At 36.8% G+C, this 20,203-nt stretch overlaps 2 protein-coding genes across 2 annotated transcripts; both read left to right on the forward strand.

Moving 5' to 3' along the window:
* Nucleotides 1–1,852: 1,852 nt before the first annotated feature.
* On the forward strand, nucleotides 1,853–2,122 carry LOC103933295 (probable pyridoxal 5'-phosphate synthase subunit PDX1). The gene is given in 1 exon segment (XM_048587340.1): nucleotides 1,853–2,122. A coding segment is annotated over 1 exon segment (270 nt).
* A 10,414-nt stretch (nucleotides 2,123–12,536) lies between these two features.
* LOC103933294 (NAC domain-containing protein 35) lies at nucleotides 12,537–15,045 on the forward strand. Its single transcript, XM_048587296.1, has 3 exons — nucleotides 12,537–12,955; nucleotides 13,105–13,373; nucleotides 13,920–15,045. The coding sequence occupies exons 1-3, from the start codon at nucleotides 12,700–12,702 to the stop codon at nucleotides 14,823–14,825; spliced, it is 1,431 nt and encodes a 476-aa protein (XP_048443253.1). The 5' UTR covers nucleotides 12,537–12,699; the 3' UTR covers nucleotides 14,826–15,045.
* The last annotated feature ends 5,158 nt before the right edge of the window (nucleotides 15,046–20,203 follow it).

The following is a 20,203-nucleotide window of genomic DNA, read 5'->3' on the forward strand; positions in this document are numbered from 1 at the left end:
TACGGATCTGGGACTGTTCTATCCCTACGAATCCTTGAGTAATGCTGCATCCCCTTATCTCGAGTCGATTCTTGTCTCGTTGGTTATGCCAACGCATGATATTTATCTGATCTACACAAGGCGCGCTCTTAAACGGGTTATGTCTTTACTATTGGAGGCACTATAATATCTTAAAGGTTAACTAAATAGACCCTAGTTGCCACTTCGTCTAATAATGCTGAAATTCTCACCTTACACAAAGCTACTCAAGAATGTTTCTAGCTGAAAGCGGTTATGGGCCATATTCAAAACTCATGCGATCTTTACCCCGTCATTGACGTCCCGCTGACGATCTATAAAGATAATGCAGCATGCATCGAACTTCTTAAGAAAGGTTACATCAAAAGAGACAACACTAAGCACATTGCACCAAAGTTCAACTTCTAAGATCAACAGCAAGAGCATCAGAAGATTGAAGTCACGCAAATCCTCTCACAAGACAATCTGGTCGATCTTTTCACCAAATCACTACAAAAGGTGACATTTCAGAAGCTTGTTTAAGGAATAGGTATGCGTAAACTTTCTAAGTTGTAACATTGTTAGTTCTCTTTGAAAATATGTCAAACTCAAGGGGAGTATCCTGAAGTATACTTGATTGATCTTAATGTGCTTTTTTTCCCTACGTTTAGGAGCATTTTTTCCTTTAGGTTTTTGCTACCTAACAAGGTTTTGATGAGGCATCCACCTTGGGTTAATCATATCCCTGATAACATCACATATATGTTTCATTTGACTTTGCATTCTCTCACGCATTTTTCCTTAGACTATGGGTTTTTGTCCCTACTTGGGTTTTACCATAGCCATTGGGTTTGTTGTGAGACTTAGTTCCATATGCAAGTTCATACTTTACTTTGAGACTATCATGTTCCCAGAATCAGTGTCAATGAGTCAACTTCCTCAACTCTACATGATGTTGAATCTACTTAAGTATTTACACATTCAAATAGGAGTGTTATAAACATTGCATGTAAGTATGATTGTGTAAATCTTAGGACTTGTATTCCTTGGAGGAGAATGATTCTTCCTTCCCTTATTACTATAAATAAAAGTACTACGTAAAAGGAATAACACATCCTCTACACAACCCTACAAACACATCTTTCTCTACTTTCTCTCTGCCATGCCCCCACTCTCTCTTCTTATAGATTAGAATAAGCAACAACACAATATACATACTAATAATAATACATTACAATTGCCATGAACATTTACATATAGAAGATATTTAGGTTAATCTCAGTTTACTACCCTGAAGTTTCTTGGTTTTCAACATTTCATACATGATTTTTTTTCGTCCCATTTGATACCTAAAATCATAATTCTATGACACTTTCATACATCAATTAAATTTTTCGTTAGAACATCTGTTAACTAATGACGTGGCACCCAAGTGGACAATGACTAGGCACCACATGTCAATATGGGCCCATGGGGGTATTAAAAATTAAATAAAGAATTCAATAAATAAATAAAATAATAAAAATAAAAATAAAAACTTTTCTTTTCCCCTCCCTCTTCTCTTCCAGATTCCATTCCTCCCTCTTCACATCCCTGACCTGCCTTCTCCTTCTCCTCTACCCTCTTCACCCCCTTCCATTCTTTCTCCCCATATCAACCTTCACCCAACCTTTTTTCTTAGAACCATACAAATGCCACCCTATATAAACCACCCCAATCTTTTCCCCTCCCAAAACTGTCGCCAGTCATCACCCTATTTCCTCACACCTTCAATCTCTCTCTCTCTCTCTCTCTCTCTCTCTCTCTCTCTCTCTCTCTCTCTCTCTTTAGAACTTTCATTTTTCTCTCTCTAGAAATGGCGGGTTTAGGAGTGGTTGCGATGTACGGAAACAACGCAATTGCTAAGAGCAAGAAGTTATCATTCTCCGTCAAAGTGGATCTCGCCCAAATGTTTCACAGCAATGTGATTATGGACATCGTCAATGACCAGCAAACCTAGGTCATGGAGAAGGCCGGCGCATGCGCCATCATGGCCCTAAAGCTTGTTCCCGCTGACATTCGCGCCCAAGGTGGCATCGCCCGAATGTCCGACCCGCAACTCATCAAAGAATCAAGCAGGCTGTGACAATCCCCGCCATGGCCAAGGCCTCTGATCGAGGCGTTGATCTCTTCGTTGGTGGCGAACTTAGCAGCGCCATCAATTTAGATTTAGAAGGTCTGGATTTAGATTGGAGGGTTTGGATTTCGAGGTTTAGGGTTTGGGCGATGGGGGTGATGAAGGCGACAGGGGTGGAATAGTTTAGGTTAGGGTGGGTGAAGGTTGATCTAGGGAGAGAGAAAGGAAAGGGTGACGAGGGTGGTGGTGGAGAGGGAGGAGGTGGGTCGGGGAGGTGAAGAGGGAGGAGTGGGAGGGATCGAGGAATAGAAACTTTTTTTTATTTTTTATTTTTTAATACCCACGTGGGCCTATATTGACATGTGGCGCCCAGTCAGTGTCCATGTGGGCACGACATCGTCAGTTAATGGAGGTTCTGATGGAAAACTTAACAGATGTATGAAAGTGTCCCAGAATTATGACTTTAGGTACCAGACTAGGACTAGAAAAAACTTCATGTACAAAATGTTGAAAACCAAGAAACTTTAAGGTAGTAAACTGAAATAGTAGATGACAGCGTGGTAACTCCCATAGCATGGCGATTCAATATATTTAATTTCTACAATAATATATATATTTGTACGTAGTGAGCTCATGACTTGCAGTTACTTAAGTTAAAGACCACATGCAATTTGACTCTATACCAAGTACCAGAAGAATTCACCACGAGAAACATATTTCTGTACTTATATATTCGTATGCATATTAATCAACGTGTAAGTTCATAAATGACTAACTGAAAATAATGTTAAATCCAAAAGTAATGTTACATCATGATGATAAACCTTCTGACTTGGTGTTTCCGTCTATGCAGGTGAAGTCAATATCCTATATGTGTAGCTGAGATTCTGAAATATCTAAAGCGTCAAAAGGAAAAGAGAATCATAAAAATAAAGTTAAAAATATATAAACAAAGAGGTGAGAAAATACGAGGTCAATGGTATGGATCCGGAAGAAATTAAACAAGTGGGCAGCTAGTGCTACACCTTTCCAGTAAGGACCAATTGAGGAGGACAATTCCAGTAAGGACTAATTAAGGAGGACAATAAGACTTCATACGTATATAATAGAATGTAAGATTAATTATCTGAGTAGGGAGCCAAATGGTTGGTCCATCCAGAAAATGACTCGCACGCGTGTATATTATTTATTATTATATATATGATAGTATTAGGTTATGTATATTATTAATTCGTGGCATTAAGACAAAGTCAATGTTGATCGGCTTGGTGATGCATATGATATTGGAAGTGGGTGAAAATTATAATCCTAACTCTTCATTTTTGTCAAATTAAGCTCATCACCTACCTCATATTTGATAGCCTGTATTAACAAATTGGTAACCAAATCTTTATACCTATGGATTCTGGTTGGAATAATAGGCCTCTTACCACTGTGCTTTTTGCTGATTCGTTAGCTAGGTTTGATCAGCTTCTTCCAGTACTGTATACAATGATAATAATCAACAATTCGTTAGCTAGGTTTTTTTTTTTTTTTTTTTTTTGGTCGAAACATTCAATTTATTAAATTGTTGAAGATACAATTTGTGATGCAAGAGCCCAAGAAGCAATGTTTGAGGGAAACTTGATTGTATATTTTCTAACAAATAAGAAAGTACATTGTTAAATGCCACAAACCTTGCACATTAGGCTTTACTTCTTTAATATTAAATGAGGAGGTGGCAGAATGTACTGTCCAACATAAGATTATCTTATAACCGCCAAAGTTTATTGTCCAACATATATATTAGATAAATTCTGAGTTGATAGACTGAGTTACACTACCAATATTGATTGTTATATCATGAACATCTTCGTCTTGTTACTGTGCATACGTAAATTATTGTTGTGGAATCACCGATCATCTTTATTCATTTTTGGGCTCTCTAACTTCACATTAACATACATCGTCAGCATTGCAAGATGGATAACATTACACTATCACAGTCAAAGTTTATAGTCCAAGACAACAAAATAATAGTACAGTTATAGTTATAACACAGAACGATATAGTTATTACTATAACAAAGTTGGTCTTTATATTGTAAACGCTCTAGTAGAGTAAAGATATTATACATCAAAATCTCTCTATAGTGATACTCAAAAGGAATAACCTTCTTATAGTCATAAAAGTTCTAGTCTCAACTTGGGTTAATTATATATAAGAATAAACTCTACATTATAATAAGTTATATTTTTTTCTGATCACATCTTAATAAAATTGGTCTTTATTAGTTATAATTGTTATTTAGTCCAAAAGTATGCATGTGACAAATAAAAAATTTAGATGAACTACAATATTTTTCTAAAGTTTTTTTGGGACAATGCTTTATTGTTTAGAATTAGTGTCACATCTTTGAACTTGTGAGTATCGTCAACATGAACACCTTCTTGTTGAAGTCAAGGTGTTTCTAACTTCTCAATCATTTTTACTTCTTGACATGAAACTTTTGGTATGCCTTTAGAGATTAAGTGTCTCTCTTTTTCAACGTTACATCTCAAAAATTGGCGTACTTCATTAGTTACTAGTTCTTGGAATCCATACAACTTTTATTAAAGATAATTAACTAAATTTATTTAAGTAACTTTGTGCCAACATGACAAAGGGGGCGTTGGGGGGAGCGAAAGGTGCATTCGCACAGGGCCCCAAATTTGAAGGGATCCCCAAAATTTTTGCCATGTAATGTTATGTAAAAGGGAATTGTTATTAGCACTCCAAAAATCTAATTTGACACTCCAAACTTTCTATAATTAGAAAGAAAAATACACTTGTGAGGAGTGTAGAATGAGATTTTTGGAGTGTTAATAACAATTCCCATGTAATAATGTTATATATTTAGAACATTGTTTGTGTTAGTACTTTAAAATCTCATTGTGCATTCCTTATAAGTGTTTTTTTTTTTTCCTTTCTAAATATAAAAGGGTAATGATAGGGAGACTAAATTTGTGAACTAACGGAGTTACTAATAGGAAATGATCACGTTTATCAATGCTTAAATAATAATTCAATCATCAACTTACATGTTACTATCCCTAGCGTCACTCAATATAAAAATTTCTAGTACAATGAGATATTCTGATTGTCAACAATAACACCCTAAAAAACGATAGTTTTCCAATTTTATTATATAATAAGGTTATATATTCAAGTGAACTTTAAAGTTAGAATTTTGAAGTTTTTTTTCATGTTTGATTGTTTAAGATTGAACTGCTTTTGATTATCTAATGAAGGTTATGTTCGAAAATTTTTTATTTATAATTAATGACATTTGTAAACTTGCAATCAGTGAGTGCTAAAGTTTATTTTGATTTAAGTAATTGTTTTCTAACATCAATACATTGTTTTACTTTTTTTTATACTACTTTAAGGATGAGCCCTTTTATAAATTTCGCACAAGATTTCCGAAATCTCAAAGACAACCCTGCAACATGACTATATAGAAATTTTACTATACATGGATGTGATTGTTATCGTTCAAACTAAAAGGTGGAAAGATAAAAAAAAAAAAAATTTCTTTTAAAGGGTATGTATATACATTGCAACCTCCCAGGATCCAAAGAGTCAAAGTGATCTTTCTCGAAGGCGGGCATCATTAGTTTCTTTCAACCCATTTGAGACTTGGAAAGAAAAGGACAAAAGTAAGCGCGCCAGTCATGTCACTTGTATGCCTAAATGCACAGTTCCATTCTTCCAGATGAGATAACAATCCCTCTAATTCCAAGAATTCTTCACTTCTTCACGCGTTCAAATTTGTTGGTGTCTTCTACTATCCAGAGGAACCTTAATTAGCCCTTTCTTCTTTTTTCTTGGATTCCTCCGGACCCATTTTATGATGTATATAGTCATCTAATACGACACGATTTGGCTTTTACATAGCAAAGCTAAAAACAAAGACCCAAAAAGTTATATTTACAAAACTTAATTGTAAATGACTGGCTGCATCCAGTGGAGAAAGAGAGATGGTGATGTTGACGATGACCGGATTGGATGAGAACGAGAAGTCATCATCATCCAGTGAATTCAAAACTTGTCAACAAATTAAAGTTAGCTTCTAATGTTAATTTAGCAAATTTTTGGATTTGGACGAACAAACGGTAGGTATAAAAGGATGTGAAAGTCAGACCACTGCTACATTCCCTACATTTGTCTTCAAAATCTTATTCATCGATTTTTTTCTTACAATTATTCGTTGATTCTCATCACGTAATGTGTGGTTTTCCATTTTAGATCTTGTTTATCAATAACTTTGAGGTGGCAGAGAGTGGAGTCTCACTTTTGAAAAAGTTCCCTTAGCATTCATTTGAATTAGAATTCAAGAGTGACAATTATGCAGCAGAAGTGAAGGAAGAAGCAGAGAGAGCTAGGAGGAAAGCACGAAAATGGCAGCTGTAAAATATCTTTTATTACAGAACTTAAGTGTTGGTCATGGAGCAGGTTTGGTATGCGATGTCCTGCTGGAACTTGCCTAATCTCCTGTTTGGCGGATGCTTGTGAGAAGATTTGAAGATACGGTGCATCACAACTTGTTAATGGTATCCCAAATAGTCATGCCAAAGCAAAACTTGGTGTACAATCTCTAATGTAGGGCTGGCCACATGGTGGTTCTCTATGGAGCAGATGGTTGTAGTATACAAGCCACTCAGGAGACGCTTCATCTTCTCTAGAATACGATTTTAGGCATATTTATAGAAGTGATGCACAGAAATTCAACTATGTTTTCTACAAAGGTTTCAACGTGATAATTATTGAAAGAGGAAAGATGTGCTCAAGCATGCGAAGAAAGCTCTTTAGATCGAAAAATAAAGAAATAGTTAATATATTCAAGATAATTACGTATTTACAAAATATTGTCTCAATAGCTTATCACAGTTCGGAAAGTCATATACGTAAGGGCCCTGACCGAAGGTGCCTTAGGTCATATCTCGAATGTCTTTAAAGCTCAACAACGTTCTTCGGGAACTTGGAGAATAAAGGGCCTCTTTAATGACCAATTTAGTGTCATTTGACAACACTATACAAGCCTATTTGTATCCTTCTATCAGGTTGATGTGCCTGAGAGGATTGTTAGAGGTGCATTCTTAGGTACGAAGTTAGTAAAATAGGTGCGTTCACACAAAGTGGTGTGCGTGGTAGCCCTATTTGTCAAACAACTAACTTCCCCACGAGTCATACATAGAATTAAATTAATTGAATTAGTCACTAGCATTCATAAGTTTAAAAACAAAAATGTCATTGAATTAATTATGCAAGAAAATAATCCATTAATATCTAAAATTAAGACAAACACCAACAAATTATCCAAACATAGGAAATTATTCAAAACTGAAACCAAAAAACATAGAGAGGTTCGGCCACATAGGGAATTCAACCTGGGAAGGGTAAAATTCAGCCAGTATATGGGCCCATGTCTAAGAATCTAATCTTCCATTGGACCAGATGCCTCTTGAAAGTCAGAAACCTCCATCTTTGTGTCCTCTAGTTCCTTCACTTGAGCAAAGTTTGATTCAAACTTCTTACAATGAGAATGATACTCAACTACAATCTTAGAAAGAGCTCGAAAAAAACAAAACCAATGGTCCTTCGCACCACGGCGGTAGGACATGTCCACAACCATGGTGTTGGCTGTTCTGCCCTTATTCTTGAAGTTTGACGCCTTTGGACAGAGGTTGAACACTTCGGGGCTCTATTTCCTCCCTTGGATGGGCATGCACCCTGTTGACCTTGGTGGGACGGCTTCTACCGCGCCTAGAATGACGGTTCAACCGTCAATTTTCATTAATATGTGTTTCAGGCACAGCAATCGAGCCAGTAGGTCAAGCTTGATGATTCTTCATCAACAGTAGAGTCTGTTTTTCAACAAAAAGTAAAACTGAGATTAAATCAGAAAACTTGGTGAACTTTTGAGCCCTATATTGTTACTGCAAGACAATATTGATCATAGAGAAGGCCGAATATGTCTTTCCAGGAGAACTTGTTGGGTCAAGTCTTCGTTACAGAACTTAAGAAGTGATTGGATTCGACAAACTTCATAATTGTATTCATTCACAGACTTAAAGACATGGAAGTGCAAATGCTGCTAGTCGTGTCTTGTTTTAGACAACAATATTCTCTTTAGTGATCGAAACGATCCGCCAAGAAACCCATAAAGCTTATGGATCTTCCTCGATGAGGTACTCGGTTTGCAATGCATCGTGCATGTGTCTTTGTGTGAAGATCATGGCGATGACTTTGTCAACTTCGCCAACCGCGATATCAGTCTCAACTTTTATGGTTGCTCTAGGGCTCTTAGCAATGAGGTGGAGCTTCACATCTTGGACCCATTTTAGGTAGTTTCTTCCAAAGACCTCTAAAACGGTAAAGTTGAGTTTGTTCAAATTCAACATATCCCTAACACAAAATAAATGGACAAGATTGTGGTTAGTACAATGGAGACAAAATTATCAATCCATCCACATAGAAGTAAAACATTCGGGTTCTATTAGGCATGTATTGGTTTAAATTTTCATGAAAAACTTAGGGCTTTCAAAGCTTATTATTTGAAACTTCGACTTCGAAACTATATGAACTTCAGGCTCATGTGTTCCTACAAACACAATATATATAGAAAAATATGTAACAGATAAATGCATGTAGTTCTTCAGGGCTTACGATAATAATTTTATGAGTTGACAATTGTTTGTTATTGAGCTTCGACCAATAAGCAGTGATGGGCAAAAAATATTAAAACCCAATAATGCCTGAAAAATCGAGCGTTGAAATTAGTGGTTCGAAAATTGAACCAAAGCCCATATGGGCTAAAAACTATTTGAACCGAAAAGCCCAAGCCTAAAAATTGGGATGGGTTTAACTCGCGCTATGTGGGGCAAGAAGAGGTTGCAGGGCCTTCGGCGGTTTTGGGTTATAGAGCAGGCCCATGCGGGGCAGAAGGCAGAAAAATCCCACAGGGATGGGGGCGATCTGCTACATCGTGGAGCATGGGAACACCATAGCCATGGGCTGGTATTCACAGCCCGAGCAAAGGGGAAGTAGTGGGCGAGCCCATAGAAAGAATTTCTTTCACTGCAAGTCGAGGGGAGAAACACCAAAGCCTAAAAGGCTGGTGTTCAAACTAAAAGGAAACCAAGCCCATCTAGGCTTGGGATTGGGCCAGAGAACATCCCAACGTTGCTGGGGTGAAGTCACCAAAGAGGGGAACCAACAATGCCGCTTCTAGAGGCCATGTTCTGGGTCAGGGACCTTCGATGCAAGTTGGGGTTCAATGGAGAACCTCGAGTGTGGGACAACGAAAAGGTATCTTGACGTCCACAAACCAAGAACCTAAGGATTTGAAATTGGGGTTTCGAGTTCCATTGAGATTCTAAAGAATCTCGATCAAGTCTTCATCGGCGATGACTGCAAGTCATCAGAGGTGGCCCAACATCACCAAAAACTAGTGAGTCACGGTGTTTTAGGTCAGCTTGAGGTGAGATCCACAGTGATGGTTGCAACACTGCCAAAACGGCATCGTGTCTTTGGTTCTGGTTTTGGAGCCTAATCAACTTTGTGGTCTTAGCTTGCTCAGGGGCGCAGCTTCACGCGATTGCTCGATGGGTGGGTTTTTCGAAAACCCTAATTTTTAAAAAAAGTTTAATGCAATTTCAATCAACAATATCAATTCACATAATCGCAGTGTTATAAGTATAATGCATAGACAATTTATGTAGATTTTAAAGTTCGTAAAACGTAAAGTTGGATCATGCATTATGATGAAGGTTCATGCAATCATGGTTGAATAAAATGTCGAGATTAAAACCATTGTTTTTTGAAGAACCTGATTGCGTGATTATATTGGTGAACTAGTTTGTGGCAGAGAATTCCCGATTAGATTTCTTAGCACAGTGAATGAACATGTTGTGGGCTATATTTAACTGAAAGGGAAAGGGGAGATGCGGCTAGAGAGAGTATGGAGAAAGTACCTTCAATGGGAATAATAGAGACATCATGTATTTCATAAAAGTAACTTTAATGGGGAATAAAAAGATGACTCTAGCATCTCTATTTTATTCATGAAAATGGCACAAAATGAATAACATGACCCGAATAAGAGTGTGCTTGCAAACAAAGACGTGAAGCTGCAGCATAATCAATTAATAATCTCAGATATAGCAATAAAATGAAAGGAGGAGGATCTATAGAAACCAATACTCTAGTGTTAGAAGATCATATGAGAGATGAAATTCTCAAACTGATTGTGGGATCAGAAAATATGACTACAAAATATTTATACGAACGGATTTGAACTTAACTCGATTGCAAAAGTTAATACTAATCAAACTGAGATACAAGAGTCGCTTGTGATAACTCAATTATTATTAGATTTTGGTTTAGAAATTATTATTATCAGATTATATACTGTAATTTTCAAGATATGAATGTACAAAAGCAACAAAACAACAACCACTTTATGTGATTATCAGACATAAGAAAAAGAGAATGGTCACGGGTTCCTCTTGACTCACCTATGCACTCAGCATGTCATCATAGATAACTACGTATAATAAAAACATATATATATATATATAACCTTACATGCATATTGAATAAATATATATACTTCTTTTGAGATTATGAATCTATTATCGGAAAAAGAAAGGACTTTGTACTTGTCTATAAATAGTTGAGTTACTTCTCATATAGCTAATTGTTTTATGGTAAAATCTCAACTTTTTTCATGGTATAAGAGCAAGTTGTCCCATATGTGAAACTCAACGACCACATGTGCTTCATGACATTCAATTTTTATTGTCCAAGTATTAAGTTTGAAATTCACCACACGTAATGATGCATATTGAAAGTATGAATTTCATATTAAAAAAGACAATAACTTATATTGCATGTGCTTATAAACAGTTAAACTGCTCTCTATATTGCCAATTTATTTACCCACGTAGCCAAATGTTTTGAGGCCTAGAATATATGAAACGTATCTATGAGTCAATATATAATTGTAAGTTATCACCCACATTATGAACCTCCTTATATATATATATGTTCCAACCCCAACCTATAATGCATATGCATGCGTTACTCCTGTCAAGCCCCACATCACCACTCCCAGCCAATTACTTTCATACAAATTTGGATGCATGAAAACGAGATAGATTCCTTGATTATCCTTAACATGCATATGTGTTCTTCCTAATGCATGAATACATGTGTGCGTATATATGGCTATTATTTTCAGACACGGGTTAATGATATAGAAACATAAACTTCACCCCTTAAATTTTTTTTTTTTCTTGAAACTTGTCAATTTTATTTTAGTAAATATGCATAAATGTTTTGCAACTTACTAGCTAGTTCTTAATTCTATTGGTTTTTCCATTCCAATTTGTAAGAGATCTCAAATTTGAATCTTATGTTTCCCGTTGAACAAAAAAATTAATATTTTGTCCCCTTATAATTCTCATATTGCAAAAATGAAATTTACATAGTGGATGACGAAGAAAAGGAGGGAGGTAATTATCATCTAACGACCCATTTATTTTGATCCCTTAAAAATTGTGATAATTTTTTTGTCATTAGATGAAATTTAGAAGATTCGGATCACTTGATTTGGTGACTTTGAAGGAAGAGGATCTCTTCCCAAAATAATACACCCCTACCCTAGCATCGCATCACTGAGCATGTTCAAGTGTGGAGTGAAAAATTGGCCTGGGTTTGAAAATTATAATGAGAAACGAAGGGAATTTATAAAATTAATTTTTAATGATAATGAAAGAAAAGTCCAGGGGCACCGCTAAGGGGCTGTGGCCACCCTGTCTTGTTTTCGAAATGTCACTTTCTCATCTTAAACACCGCGCATACCTCTTCTATGTGGGGCCTCAAAGCTTTTGTAGATCTTTCTATTAACTACGCTCTACATTTTTCTTTTTCTTCTCTGTATCTTTCTATTTTTTTCCTCCTTGTTCCTTTCCTCCCTGTTAAACTGGAGAGAGAGAGAGAGAAAATGAAAGAAAAAAGAGTAATGTTATTCGTAATATATTTTTGTACCATATTTTCATATCATTTTAGATAGTATTTGATGTGGATAGTTACGTCATTTGAATTAATTAGATTTTTTAATTTAGTTCATTATTTAATAAACTAATAATTAAGAAAAAAAACTAATTAATTAAATAATGATTGTAGTATACGAGGAATCTTTCTTCTTCATTTCCTTGGGTTTTGCAAATGTTTCAAATGGATGTGGCTGTTCATATCAGATACCACTTAAAGTAGTATAGAAATGTAGTATAAAAACATGGTATGACTAGCATTACTCAAGAAAAGAAAACTTTTAATTAAGGGCATGGAATGACGTATTAACCTTTCTCTTTCCTCGCCTACCACTTGCGCGCAGTTGCATATACCAGTTAATAACCTTTCAAAATAACTGTTGTTGAGTGAGTTTTTGGTATAAAGAGGGCAGCGGGATGCCCAAGCTAGGTATAGGAGGAATAACGAGTACAGACTAGTGCTTGACGAACTATCTAGCTTTAATTAATTAGTTAGTTTCTAATCAGTTTATGGCAATTGCAGCAACAAGAACAAACACCTCATCATCATCAACAATGAGCCACGACGACTCCAACAAGGCCGATGATCATGATCATGAGCATGATGAGCATGAGCACGACATGGTGATGCCGGGCTTTCGCTTCCACCCTACTGAGGAGGAACTTGTAGAGTTCTACCTACGCCGTAAGGTTGAGGGCAAGCGCTTCAATGTCGAACTCATTACTTTTCTCGATCTTTATCGCTATGACCCTTGGGAACTTCCAGGTATATATTCACACACACCGCACACACAGATCGATCCAAATAATCATTTGGATTCGCCATATACAGAGCAGTACATATATGTGAAATTCAACTCACCTTGTTTAAGATAATTTTATTTTATCTCAACTTGTATGAATGATTTTGTGCAGCTATGGCAGCAATCGGGGAGAAGGAATGGTTCTTTTATGTACCAAGAGACCGCAAGTACCGCAACGGCGATAGGCCAAACCGGGTAACTACTTCTGGGTATTGGAAGGCAACTGGAGCCGACCGCATGATCAAAAGCGAAAACTTCCGCTCAATCGGCCTCAAGAAAACCCTAGTCTTTTACTCTGGGAAAGCTCCCAAGGGTCTTCGAACCAGTTGGATCATGAACGAATATCGCTTGCCTCATCATGAAACTGAACGATATCAAAAGGTACATATATACATATATAGATTAAAACTAAATTTTCAAACTCATTCGGAAATGATTAGGCTCTTCGGGATTTCTTCTTTCTCGATTTACCCAGAGCCTTTGGGACTTTTCGAGTACTGATGGTGAGCGAGTAGGACTGCTGCTTGTCATACCTCAACTCACAATCTTCAACATATATGAGAGAAACTACATGAGACATATGTCTTCACTACTGCCTAAACTTTGATCAGTTCACTATATATACATAGCTTAATATAATTAGCTAGTCTCACTATCCAGATTATAGATTTTGAGTTTATCTTAATTCTTTTTTATATATCATAGACAATTTGGCATAAGACGTACAAGTTATTAGAAAAGACAGAAGATAAGAAAACTTCTACGAACACGGACTAGATAGTTTGACATGCACTAGCTAGTTTGAAACGGATCATGTATTTTCTCCAAATAAATCAATATTGCTTCCTACTTATTCAACATATGGATTGATCCTTTGATTCTGCTTTGGGTGAATCGATGTCTAATTTACATTAATTTAATTTTCAGGGAGAAATATCGCTATGCCGAGTATACAAGAGAGCGGGAGTTGAAGACCACCCATCACTCCCTCGTTGTCTCCCAGCATCCAGGGCATCCACATCTGGATCATCAGTACTGGTAGATCAATCGACGACCATGTCAGACAATAAAAAGCAGCACACCAATAATACCAACACAATTGATACTATGATGGAAAAAATCCAAGCTTTCAATGAAGGCCAATCGCAGCAAATTCATCATGATCATGAACATCAGATGGATCAAAAGATTAGCATCGAAACTGAAGGTAGTAGCGGAAATTCTGATGTGACAACAGTTTTGGGACTTTCCAAGTATAAGGTGTACCATCACGGCCACCACCAGCCCCACAACATTGAGAGTAGTACTAGTACCGCTGCCGCACTTGGACAACTGAGTACTCCAACTAATCCTGTGGATCAGGAAGAAGGGATGCCTGCTTTCTTGCACCACTTAACAAACTCAAGGCAAGTTGCTGCTAATTGCTATTCGGGGATCTCAAGTACTGGCAATTCATGTGCAGCGCTCTTCACCGGTGGTTCTTCTTCTGTTTCATCTTCCAATATGAATGCAATTGATGATCTTCATAGACTTTTGAATTACCAACCTGTACACGTACAGCAGCAGGCTGCTCCCAATCATTACCAACAGCAACAATACGTACACCATCATCTAGTACAATACTATGATCATCACCATCATCCTCCTCCCCAACCCAGCAACTTTTTCTCCACAAATTTACCTGCAGCAGCGGCAGCACTATCAGCTATACAGCCACAGCCGCAGCAGCAGCTCCCCCCCAACGCACTTCCAACTGCTTTCTCTGACCGCCTATGGGACTGGAATCCAATATCAGAGCCAAACCGGCCGGACTACAACAATCCGTTCAAGTAATCAATCAATTATATATATATATATATATATATATATTATTAAAGTGCTGATGACCAATGTTATTCTTACATATAGATCGATAATAGTTCTATCGATAAACTTCTTAATTAGTTATGCTATTAGCTATCTACTCTCATGAATGATTTATCTAGCTAGCTAGCTAGCTTACCCTTAATAAGTTCTTAAGTCGAGTAATCTAATTGCTTAATGTTCTAGCTCATTACGCTCATAATTTTTTTTTTTTCTTTTAATGTTATGACTAATATGTACCTTGTTTCATAGTTTCTCTTCCGAGTTTTTGGTTAAAGTAAGTCTAATTGAATTATTCCCAACTGCCTTCTATTAATGGCCACTCTATTTATAACATGTGATAGCGCTAGCCTTGGAACTGTTTTGGATGAATATATGAGCACTACGACTGCATGCATTGGTGAAGGTGCTTAATGAATTACTAATTAGGGTTTCAAAGTAAATCGTATGGGTGAATCACTGAATCTTCTTTTCCTTTTGTGAACATCGTCTCTTATTCTCTTTATGATTTCAAGTAGTTCAGAGATCCTACAACTTAACTGGAGATCAAGTGCTGATTAGGGTTCCCGGTCATGTGTTATTCTCTAAATTCCTCAACATCACTTCTTTGCTTTATCAAAAGTTTCATTGTGTACGATTCAGGTGTAAATATTTATTTCCAATGACGATAAGAAAAAAGAAATTATTGGTGTGTGTGTGTGTGTGTGTGTGTGTATTTGTAAGCATTATTATAGATACTATATGAACATGTGAGGTACGCGTATACTTTGTGTTCGGGCGAAGATTTCTCCGGAGAGGGCTCCTTGGCTCTCAGCACAGCTCCCAAGGGATTGGCACTTTGGATGTGTAGTCAAGCTCTTGCTTGCTGATGTACTGCAAGAAGAGGATAGAGTTAGTTTTGAAAGGTGCCTTTGTAGGGCCTTAGGTGTAGGCTTTGAGGCTCGCAATCAAAACTAACTGAGTGCTAAGCGTGCCACTGCTATCTCAATATAGCAGATGTAGAACAAGTGTGTTTTAGTCGATTGCTTGCGCCCCAAGTTACTCGAACTTCTTGTTATCAAAGGATTGTCGTGGATGGGTTAAGTCCACATTAAGTTCTTTTTCTTGCCTTTTGACAAAGGACTTTCAGTTCATAGTCTTGTATGTTCGAGTGAGGGGAGTCCAGATCCCCTTAAGTCATCTACTCGGTTCTTGATTGGTTTTAAATGAAGGCATATTCATTTAGTGACTAGATCCAAGCACAAATTAGACTCTTAAAGTAGGAAAACAGATGGATATAACTTGAATACATGCTAGAGAATACATTAAACAGTACATCTATTAATTTATAAAACAAACAAAGAGCTTTGAGCAAGATTTCACCTTGTCGGGCAAGGTTGAACTTCTTGCAATCACTTTTCTTTTGAGTTTACAGGGTTTATATGCTAAGAAGGGATGGATGGTAAACAAGTTTACACAAGGGAATCGATACTATGCCACTAAGGGTGACAGTAGAGCTTCTAAACTAGACAAAAGATGGCTTTTGTGGGGGATGATCCTGAAAAGGATTTAGATTTGGGTTGATTACAACTTTTAGATACAAATCTGGCTTGAGAGCAGAGTTTGTATGTTTGTTTGTTTATTTGGTTGAGTGTTCTTGTCTCTGGGGCCTCTTCCTCCTTTTATAGGCAGATTAGCCTGACTTTTGTAGCTTTATTCCTACCCAAAAGCAATTGAAGGGTAGTGAGTCATTAACTTTTTAGTTGTATTGCCACCGAAAAGTGATTTTGGGTTGATTATGAGTTAGTCCTCATCACTTGACACTTAAATCATAGGCACATGGCCTATGCATTAATGGAGAGGCTCCAATTTGTCTATGGGCTTGATGCTGGGCTTCGGGCAAGCCTTCCTTTAATCGGTGTTTTTGGGCTCCTACACACTTGCAGTCCAAAATTCAAATATTAACCCAAACACGAGTGCTAAACAGAGAATAGAGGACCGAGGATAATCTTAAATTGCATTGGTTAGTTTTAGAAGAGTTAATCAAGGTTGATAATGTTTAAATTCCAGTATAATACTCTTATATTACAAAGATTTTTTTTTTTTTTCAATAGATAATCTGATTTATTAATTATCGAATACGAATCGAAATATTAACATAGCCTCTAGGATGTTAGAGAGCCAAATTGGCCCCCAATCATCCCGGTGAAACACACCACTTAAAAATATAAGCAGCCACCTCAATTAGAGGCGGCTTTATCACACTTCAGAGGAGAAAACCTAAATGCAACGGACCTCAAACAGGAAGCCAGAATATGAATGTGATGGACTATCCAAAACCCTAGATATCTATACCGCCTTTGCATGTGTCTCTACCTCCACCATATCGAAACCCCACACAGGCCGTCAACCCAGCAAGTTTGGCCTCGGCCGCTGCCACGATGCTATAAAAATCTCCTACACCACCAGCCGTGACTGTACATAACAAGTTTGATTTTATTTTGGTGCTGTGACAATACATGTATGCGCGTGCGTGTGTGTATAAATTGTAAGGGGAAGATGTAAATCAAACATTATTTGATGGATCGGAGTGGCATGGATGAGGGCCTGCATTCTAGTGCAACTACAAGCCGGCAATATTCGTCATATTATAATAATTTCTTAGACTTTAGGGGTGCATCGATGTATTGTTCTTCATGTGATATATACAGGAAGCTGGGTGCAGACCTTCTTTCACGGTACACGCACACTACATTCGAAGCATGGGAGAGGGGGGTAGGCACCAGTATTCAATAGCCAGCATTCTCAATGGGATTCCTAGGGCTTCATATTTTAGGGTATATCTGTGAATTAGTAGGTTGGAATATTAATTATTACTTCTATGTCTCTGACAAGTCAATGAGGCGTGCATCGCATGTGTGCAACTTTGCGGGCAAGTACGCGTCATGCTGAGCTCGGCTTTCGTGGATTGTTTGAGGAAAAATATTAATATGACACGGTTACACTTTTATAATGACTTTTCATGATAATAATGCAATAATATGTTTTAAGGTTTCTCCACATATTATTACATGATTGGAATTAAAAAGTCACTGTAACGATGTACTGGTGTCATATAATTTATTCTCTTGTTGTTAGAGAAACTAGTTCAAAGAGGTCCATGGGTATGATGGTTTTGCCACACTAGCTAGCTTTGTGGTATTGGAAAGTATTATTCACACTTCTAGTTTTACTTCTCACACATTTTTGTTAATTTTTTACCATTGATTTTCTTCAATACATTAGATTCGAAAACAAAAAATTAAAAAGGATATGTAAAAAGTAAAAACGAGTGTAGCACTACCCTTGCACAATGCCCAGGCCCCAGCATAAATACAAAACAATGCTTCTAGTTCTTCACGTGACCTAATTAGTTGTTGGCCTCTCTAGTTCTTTGTACATTTCTTGGCCAAAATGTCACGACAACAGAAAAGTCCTTCTATCACACCCAATATGCGTCATTGAACGCATTCATTTAATGGAGAAATTTTTTTGTGACTGGAATACAAGTAGTACACCACGTGTTTTAATATAAATGATGGGAAATTTTATTTTTTAAGTTATTAACTTTTTAGCACACATATTCCACCATTTGTATAATGACACGTGGTGTACCATCCTGTATACCAGTCACAATGAAAAATCTCTCCATTTAATGAAGCAGAGAAGGCATGATAGCGCGTGTTATTAAAAGGGGTACAAGGTGAGATGATATATTTTACTAACGAGAAATCATTTTTAATGAGAAATTCCAACAGTACGAGATGAGATTTTATTAAATAAAACAAGAAGAAATTACACATAGTCAAGAGAAGCCATAAACCGTACCCTCATAACAAAGAAAAATAAGCACTCATGTTTCAACGGGCTAGATGTCATCCTTAACTTTCAACGGCACACATTGAATTTCACACGTCTATGTAATTTAAAAGACAATATTTACACGTTATTAGACATTATTACTCACCATTTTCCGCCCTTATCAGTATTTTCCAGCTTTATTAGTATTTTTGCGCCATAAGAACTACATCATCAAAATACATTTTTCTTTTAATCATTACAGATAATTAGATTGCACTCAATTTATTTAGAGACTGAATTTAAGTTGAAATCTTGTGGAGAGCTTTTTCCCCTAGTCTTTTGGGCTAGTTTTTATATTTTCCTTGCATTTGCAAGGTTTTGCTTTTCGTTCCATAGTTGTTTTAGGGTCTTCTCTTTGGTGCTCTTAGTTGATATTGGTAGATCTTGGGCTTGGTATGGAAGCTCTATCATAGAACAAGGCGAAGAGGAGATGCTAATAATCTTGGTGGTTTTGTTTATTGTTCGTGCTTTGGCCATGCTGGTGGATATGAGGCATCTGGACCTTCTTTGGTCTTCCACAATGTTAAGCGGTTGTTTCCCCTCCTCATAGAGGCGTTTTTCTTATCCCGATTTAACGTGATCTTCCCTCTTTGGGTCTGTCTTTCTACACTATTGGCATTGCATTCAGTAAAGCCTTGTATGAATGCTTGATCGTCTTTGGTGAGTTTGGATAACATGTGAAGGAAATTTTTTGAAATAATTAAGGTGTTATTTGAATAACTCATGCTTTTAACAAAGGTTAGGCAACAAAAGCTAGATCATCATATATTTATAAAACAAAATGATTTTCTCATTATCTTCAAGGCATAACGAATCTAGTTTCTAAAGAGACAAGGGAGTAAAATCATTTAATCAAAATCCACACTTTGGTTCTAAAACCAAACCCTACACCTTGGATAAAATGTCACCAATCAAAGTTTCTCTATACTTGCTTTGAACCATGAAATGATTCTCGAAAAGTCACCCAGGGAGATGAGATCTAAATCTCCACACGTTGATTTCAAAGAAGATGATGAATCTTGAGGAGACAATGATGCTAGCAGCTTCTTCTCAACATTAGTGTCTTAAAGGAAGAGGAGAGATGTTCTCTCTACAAGAATGAAACACTAAAGCCCTAAACAAGGCAAGAGACTTAAAGTCCTTTGTAAAGAGCTTACACTTGAGCGAAAACTCTAGCCTTGCTATGTATGGCCGCCGGTTAAGTGTTATTGAGCATTTTTTGGATGTGTAATTGAAGTTGTCGTGCACAACAATTTATAAGCTCAATTGGATTGGAAATTCTAAACTTATTTGAAGGCCCCATAAGAAATCTTACAGTCATACGATTAATTAATTTTATAACAAGAGTGGAAATATGTTTGGTGAAGGCTCATTCAAGAAAGATTTTGCAATTTTTGCTCAACATAAAGTATGATGGCTGATTTTTTTTTTTTTCTAAAATAAGACTTGATTACTTGTGTTGTGTATTT

Source organism: the organism of the source record quoted next, unplaced genomic scaffold (assembly GCF_019419815.1).
Source record: "Pyrus x bretschneideri cultivar Hongxiangsu unplaced genomic scaffold, Pyrus_bretschneideri_v1 Contig265, whole genome shotgun sequence".
NCBI lineage: Eukaryota > Viridiplantae > Streptophyta > Magnoliopsida > Rosales > Rosaceae > Pyrus > Pyrus x bretschneideri.

Coding starts and splice junctions, on each gene's coding strand:
- LOC103933294 (XM_048587296.1), top strand. CDS start 12,700: ATGGCAATTGCAGCAACAAGAACAAACACCTCATCATCATCAACAATG. Junction 12,956..13,104: donor TGACCCTTGGGAACTTCCAG/GTATATATTCAC, acceptor GATTTTGTGCAG/CTATGGCAGCAATCGGGGAG. Junction 13,374..13,919: donor AAACTGAACGATATCAAAAG/GTACATATATAC, acceptor TTTAATTTTCAG/GGAGAAATATCGCTATGCCG.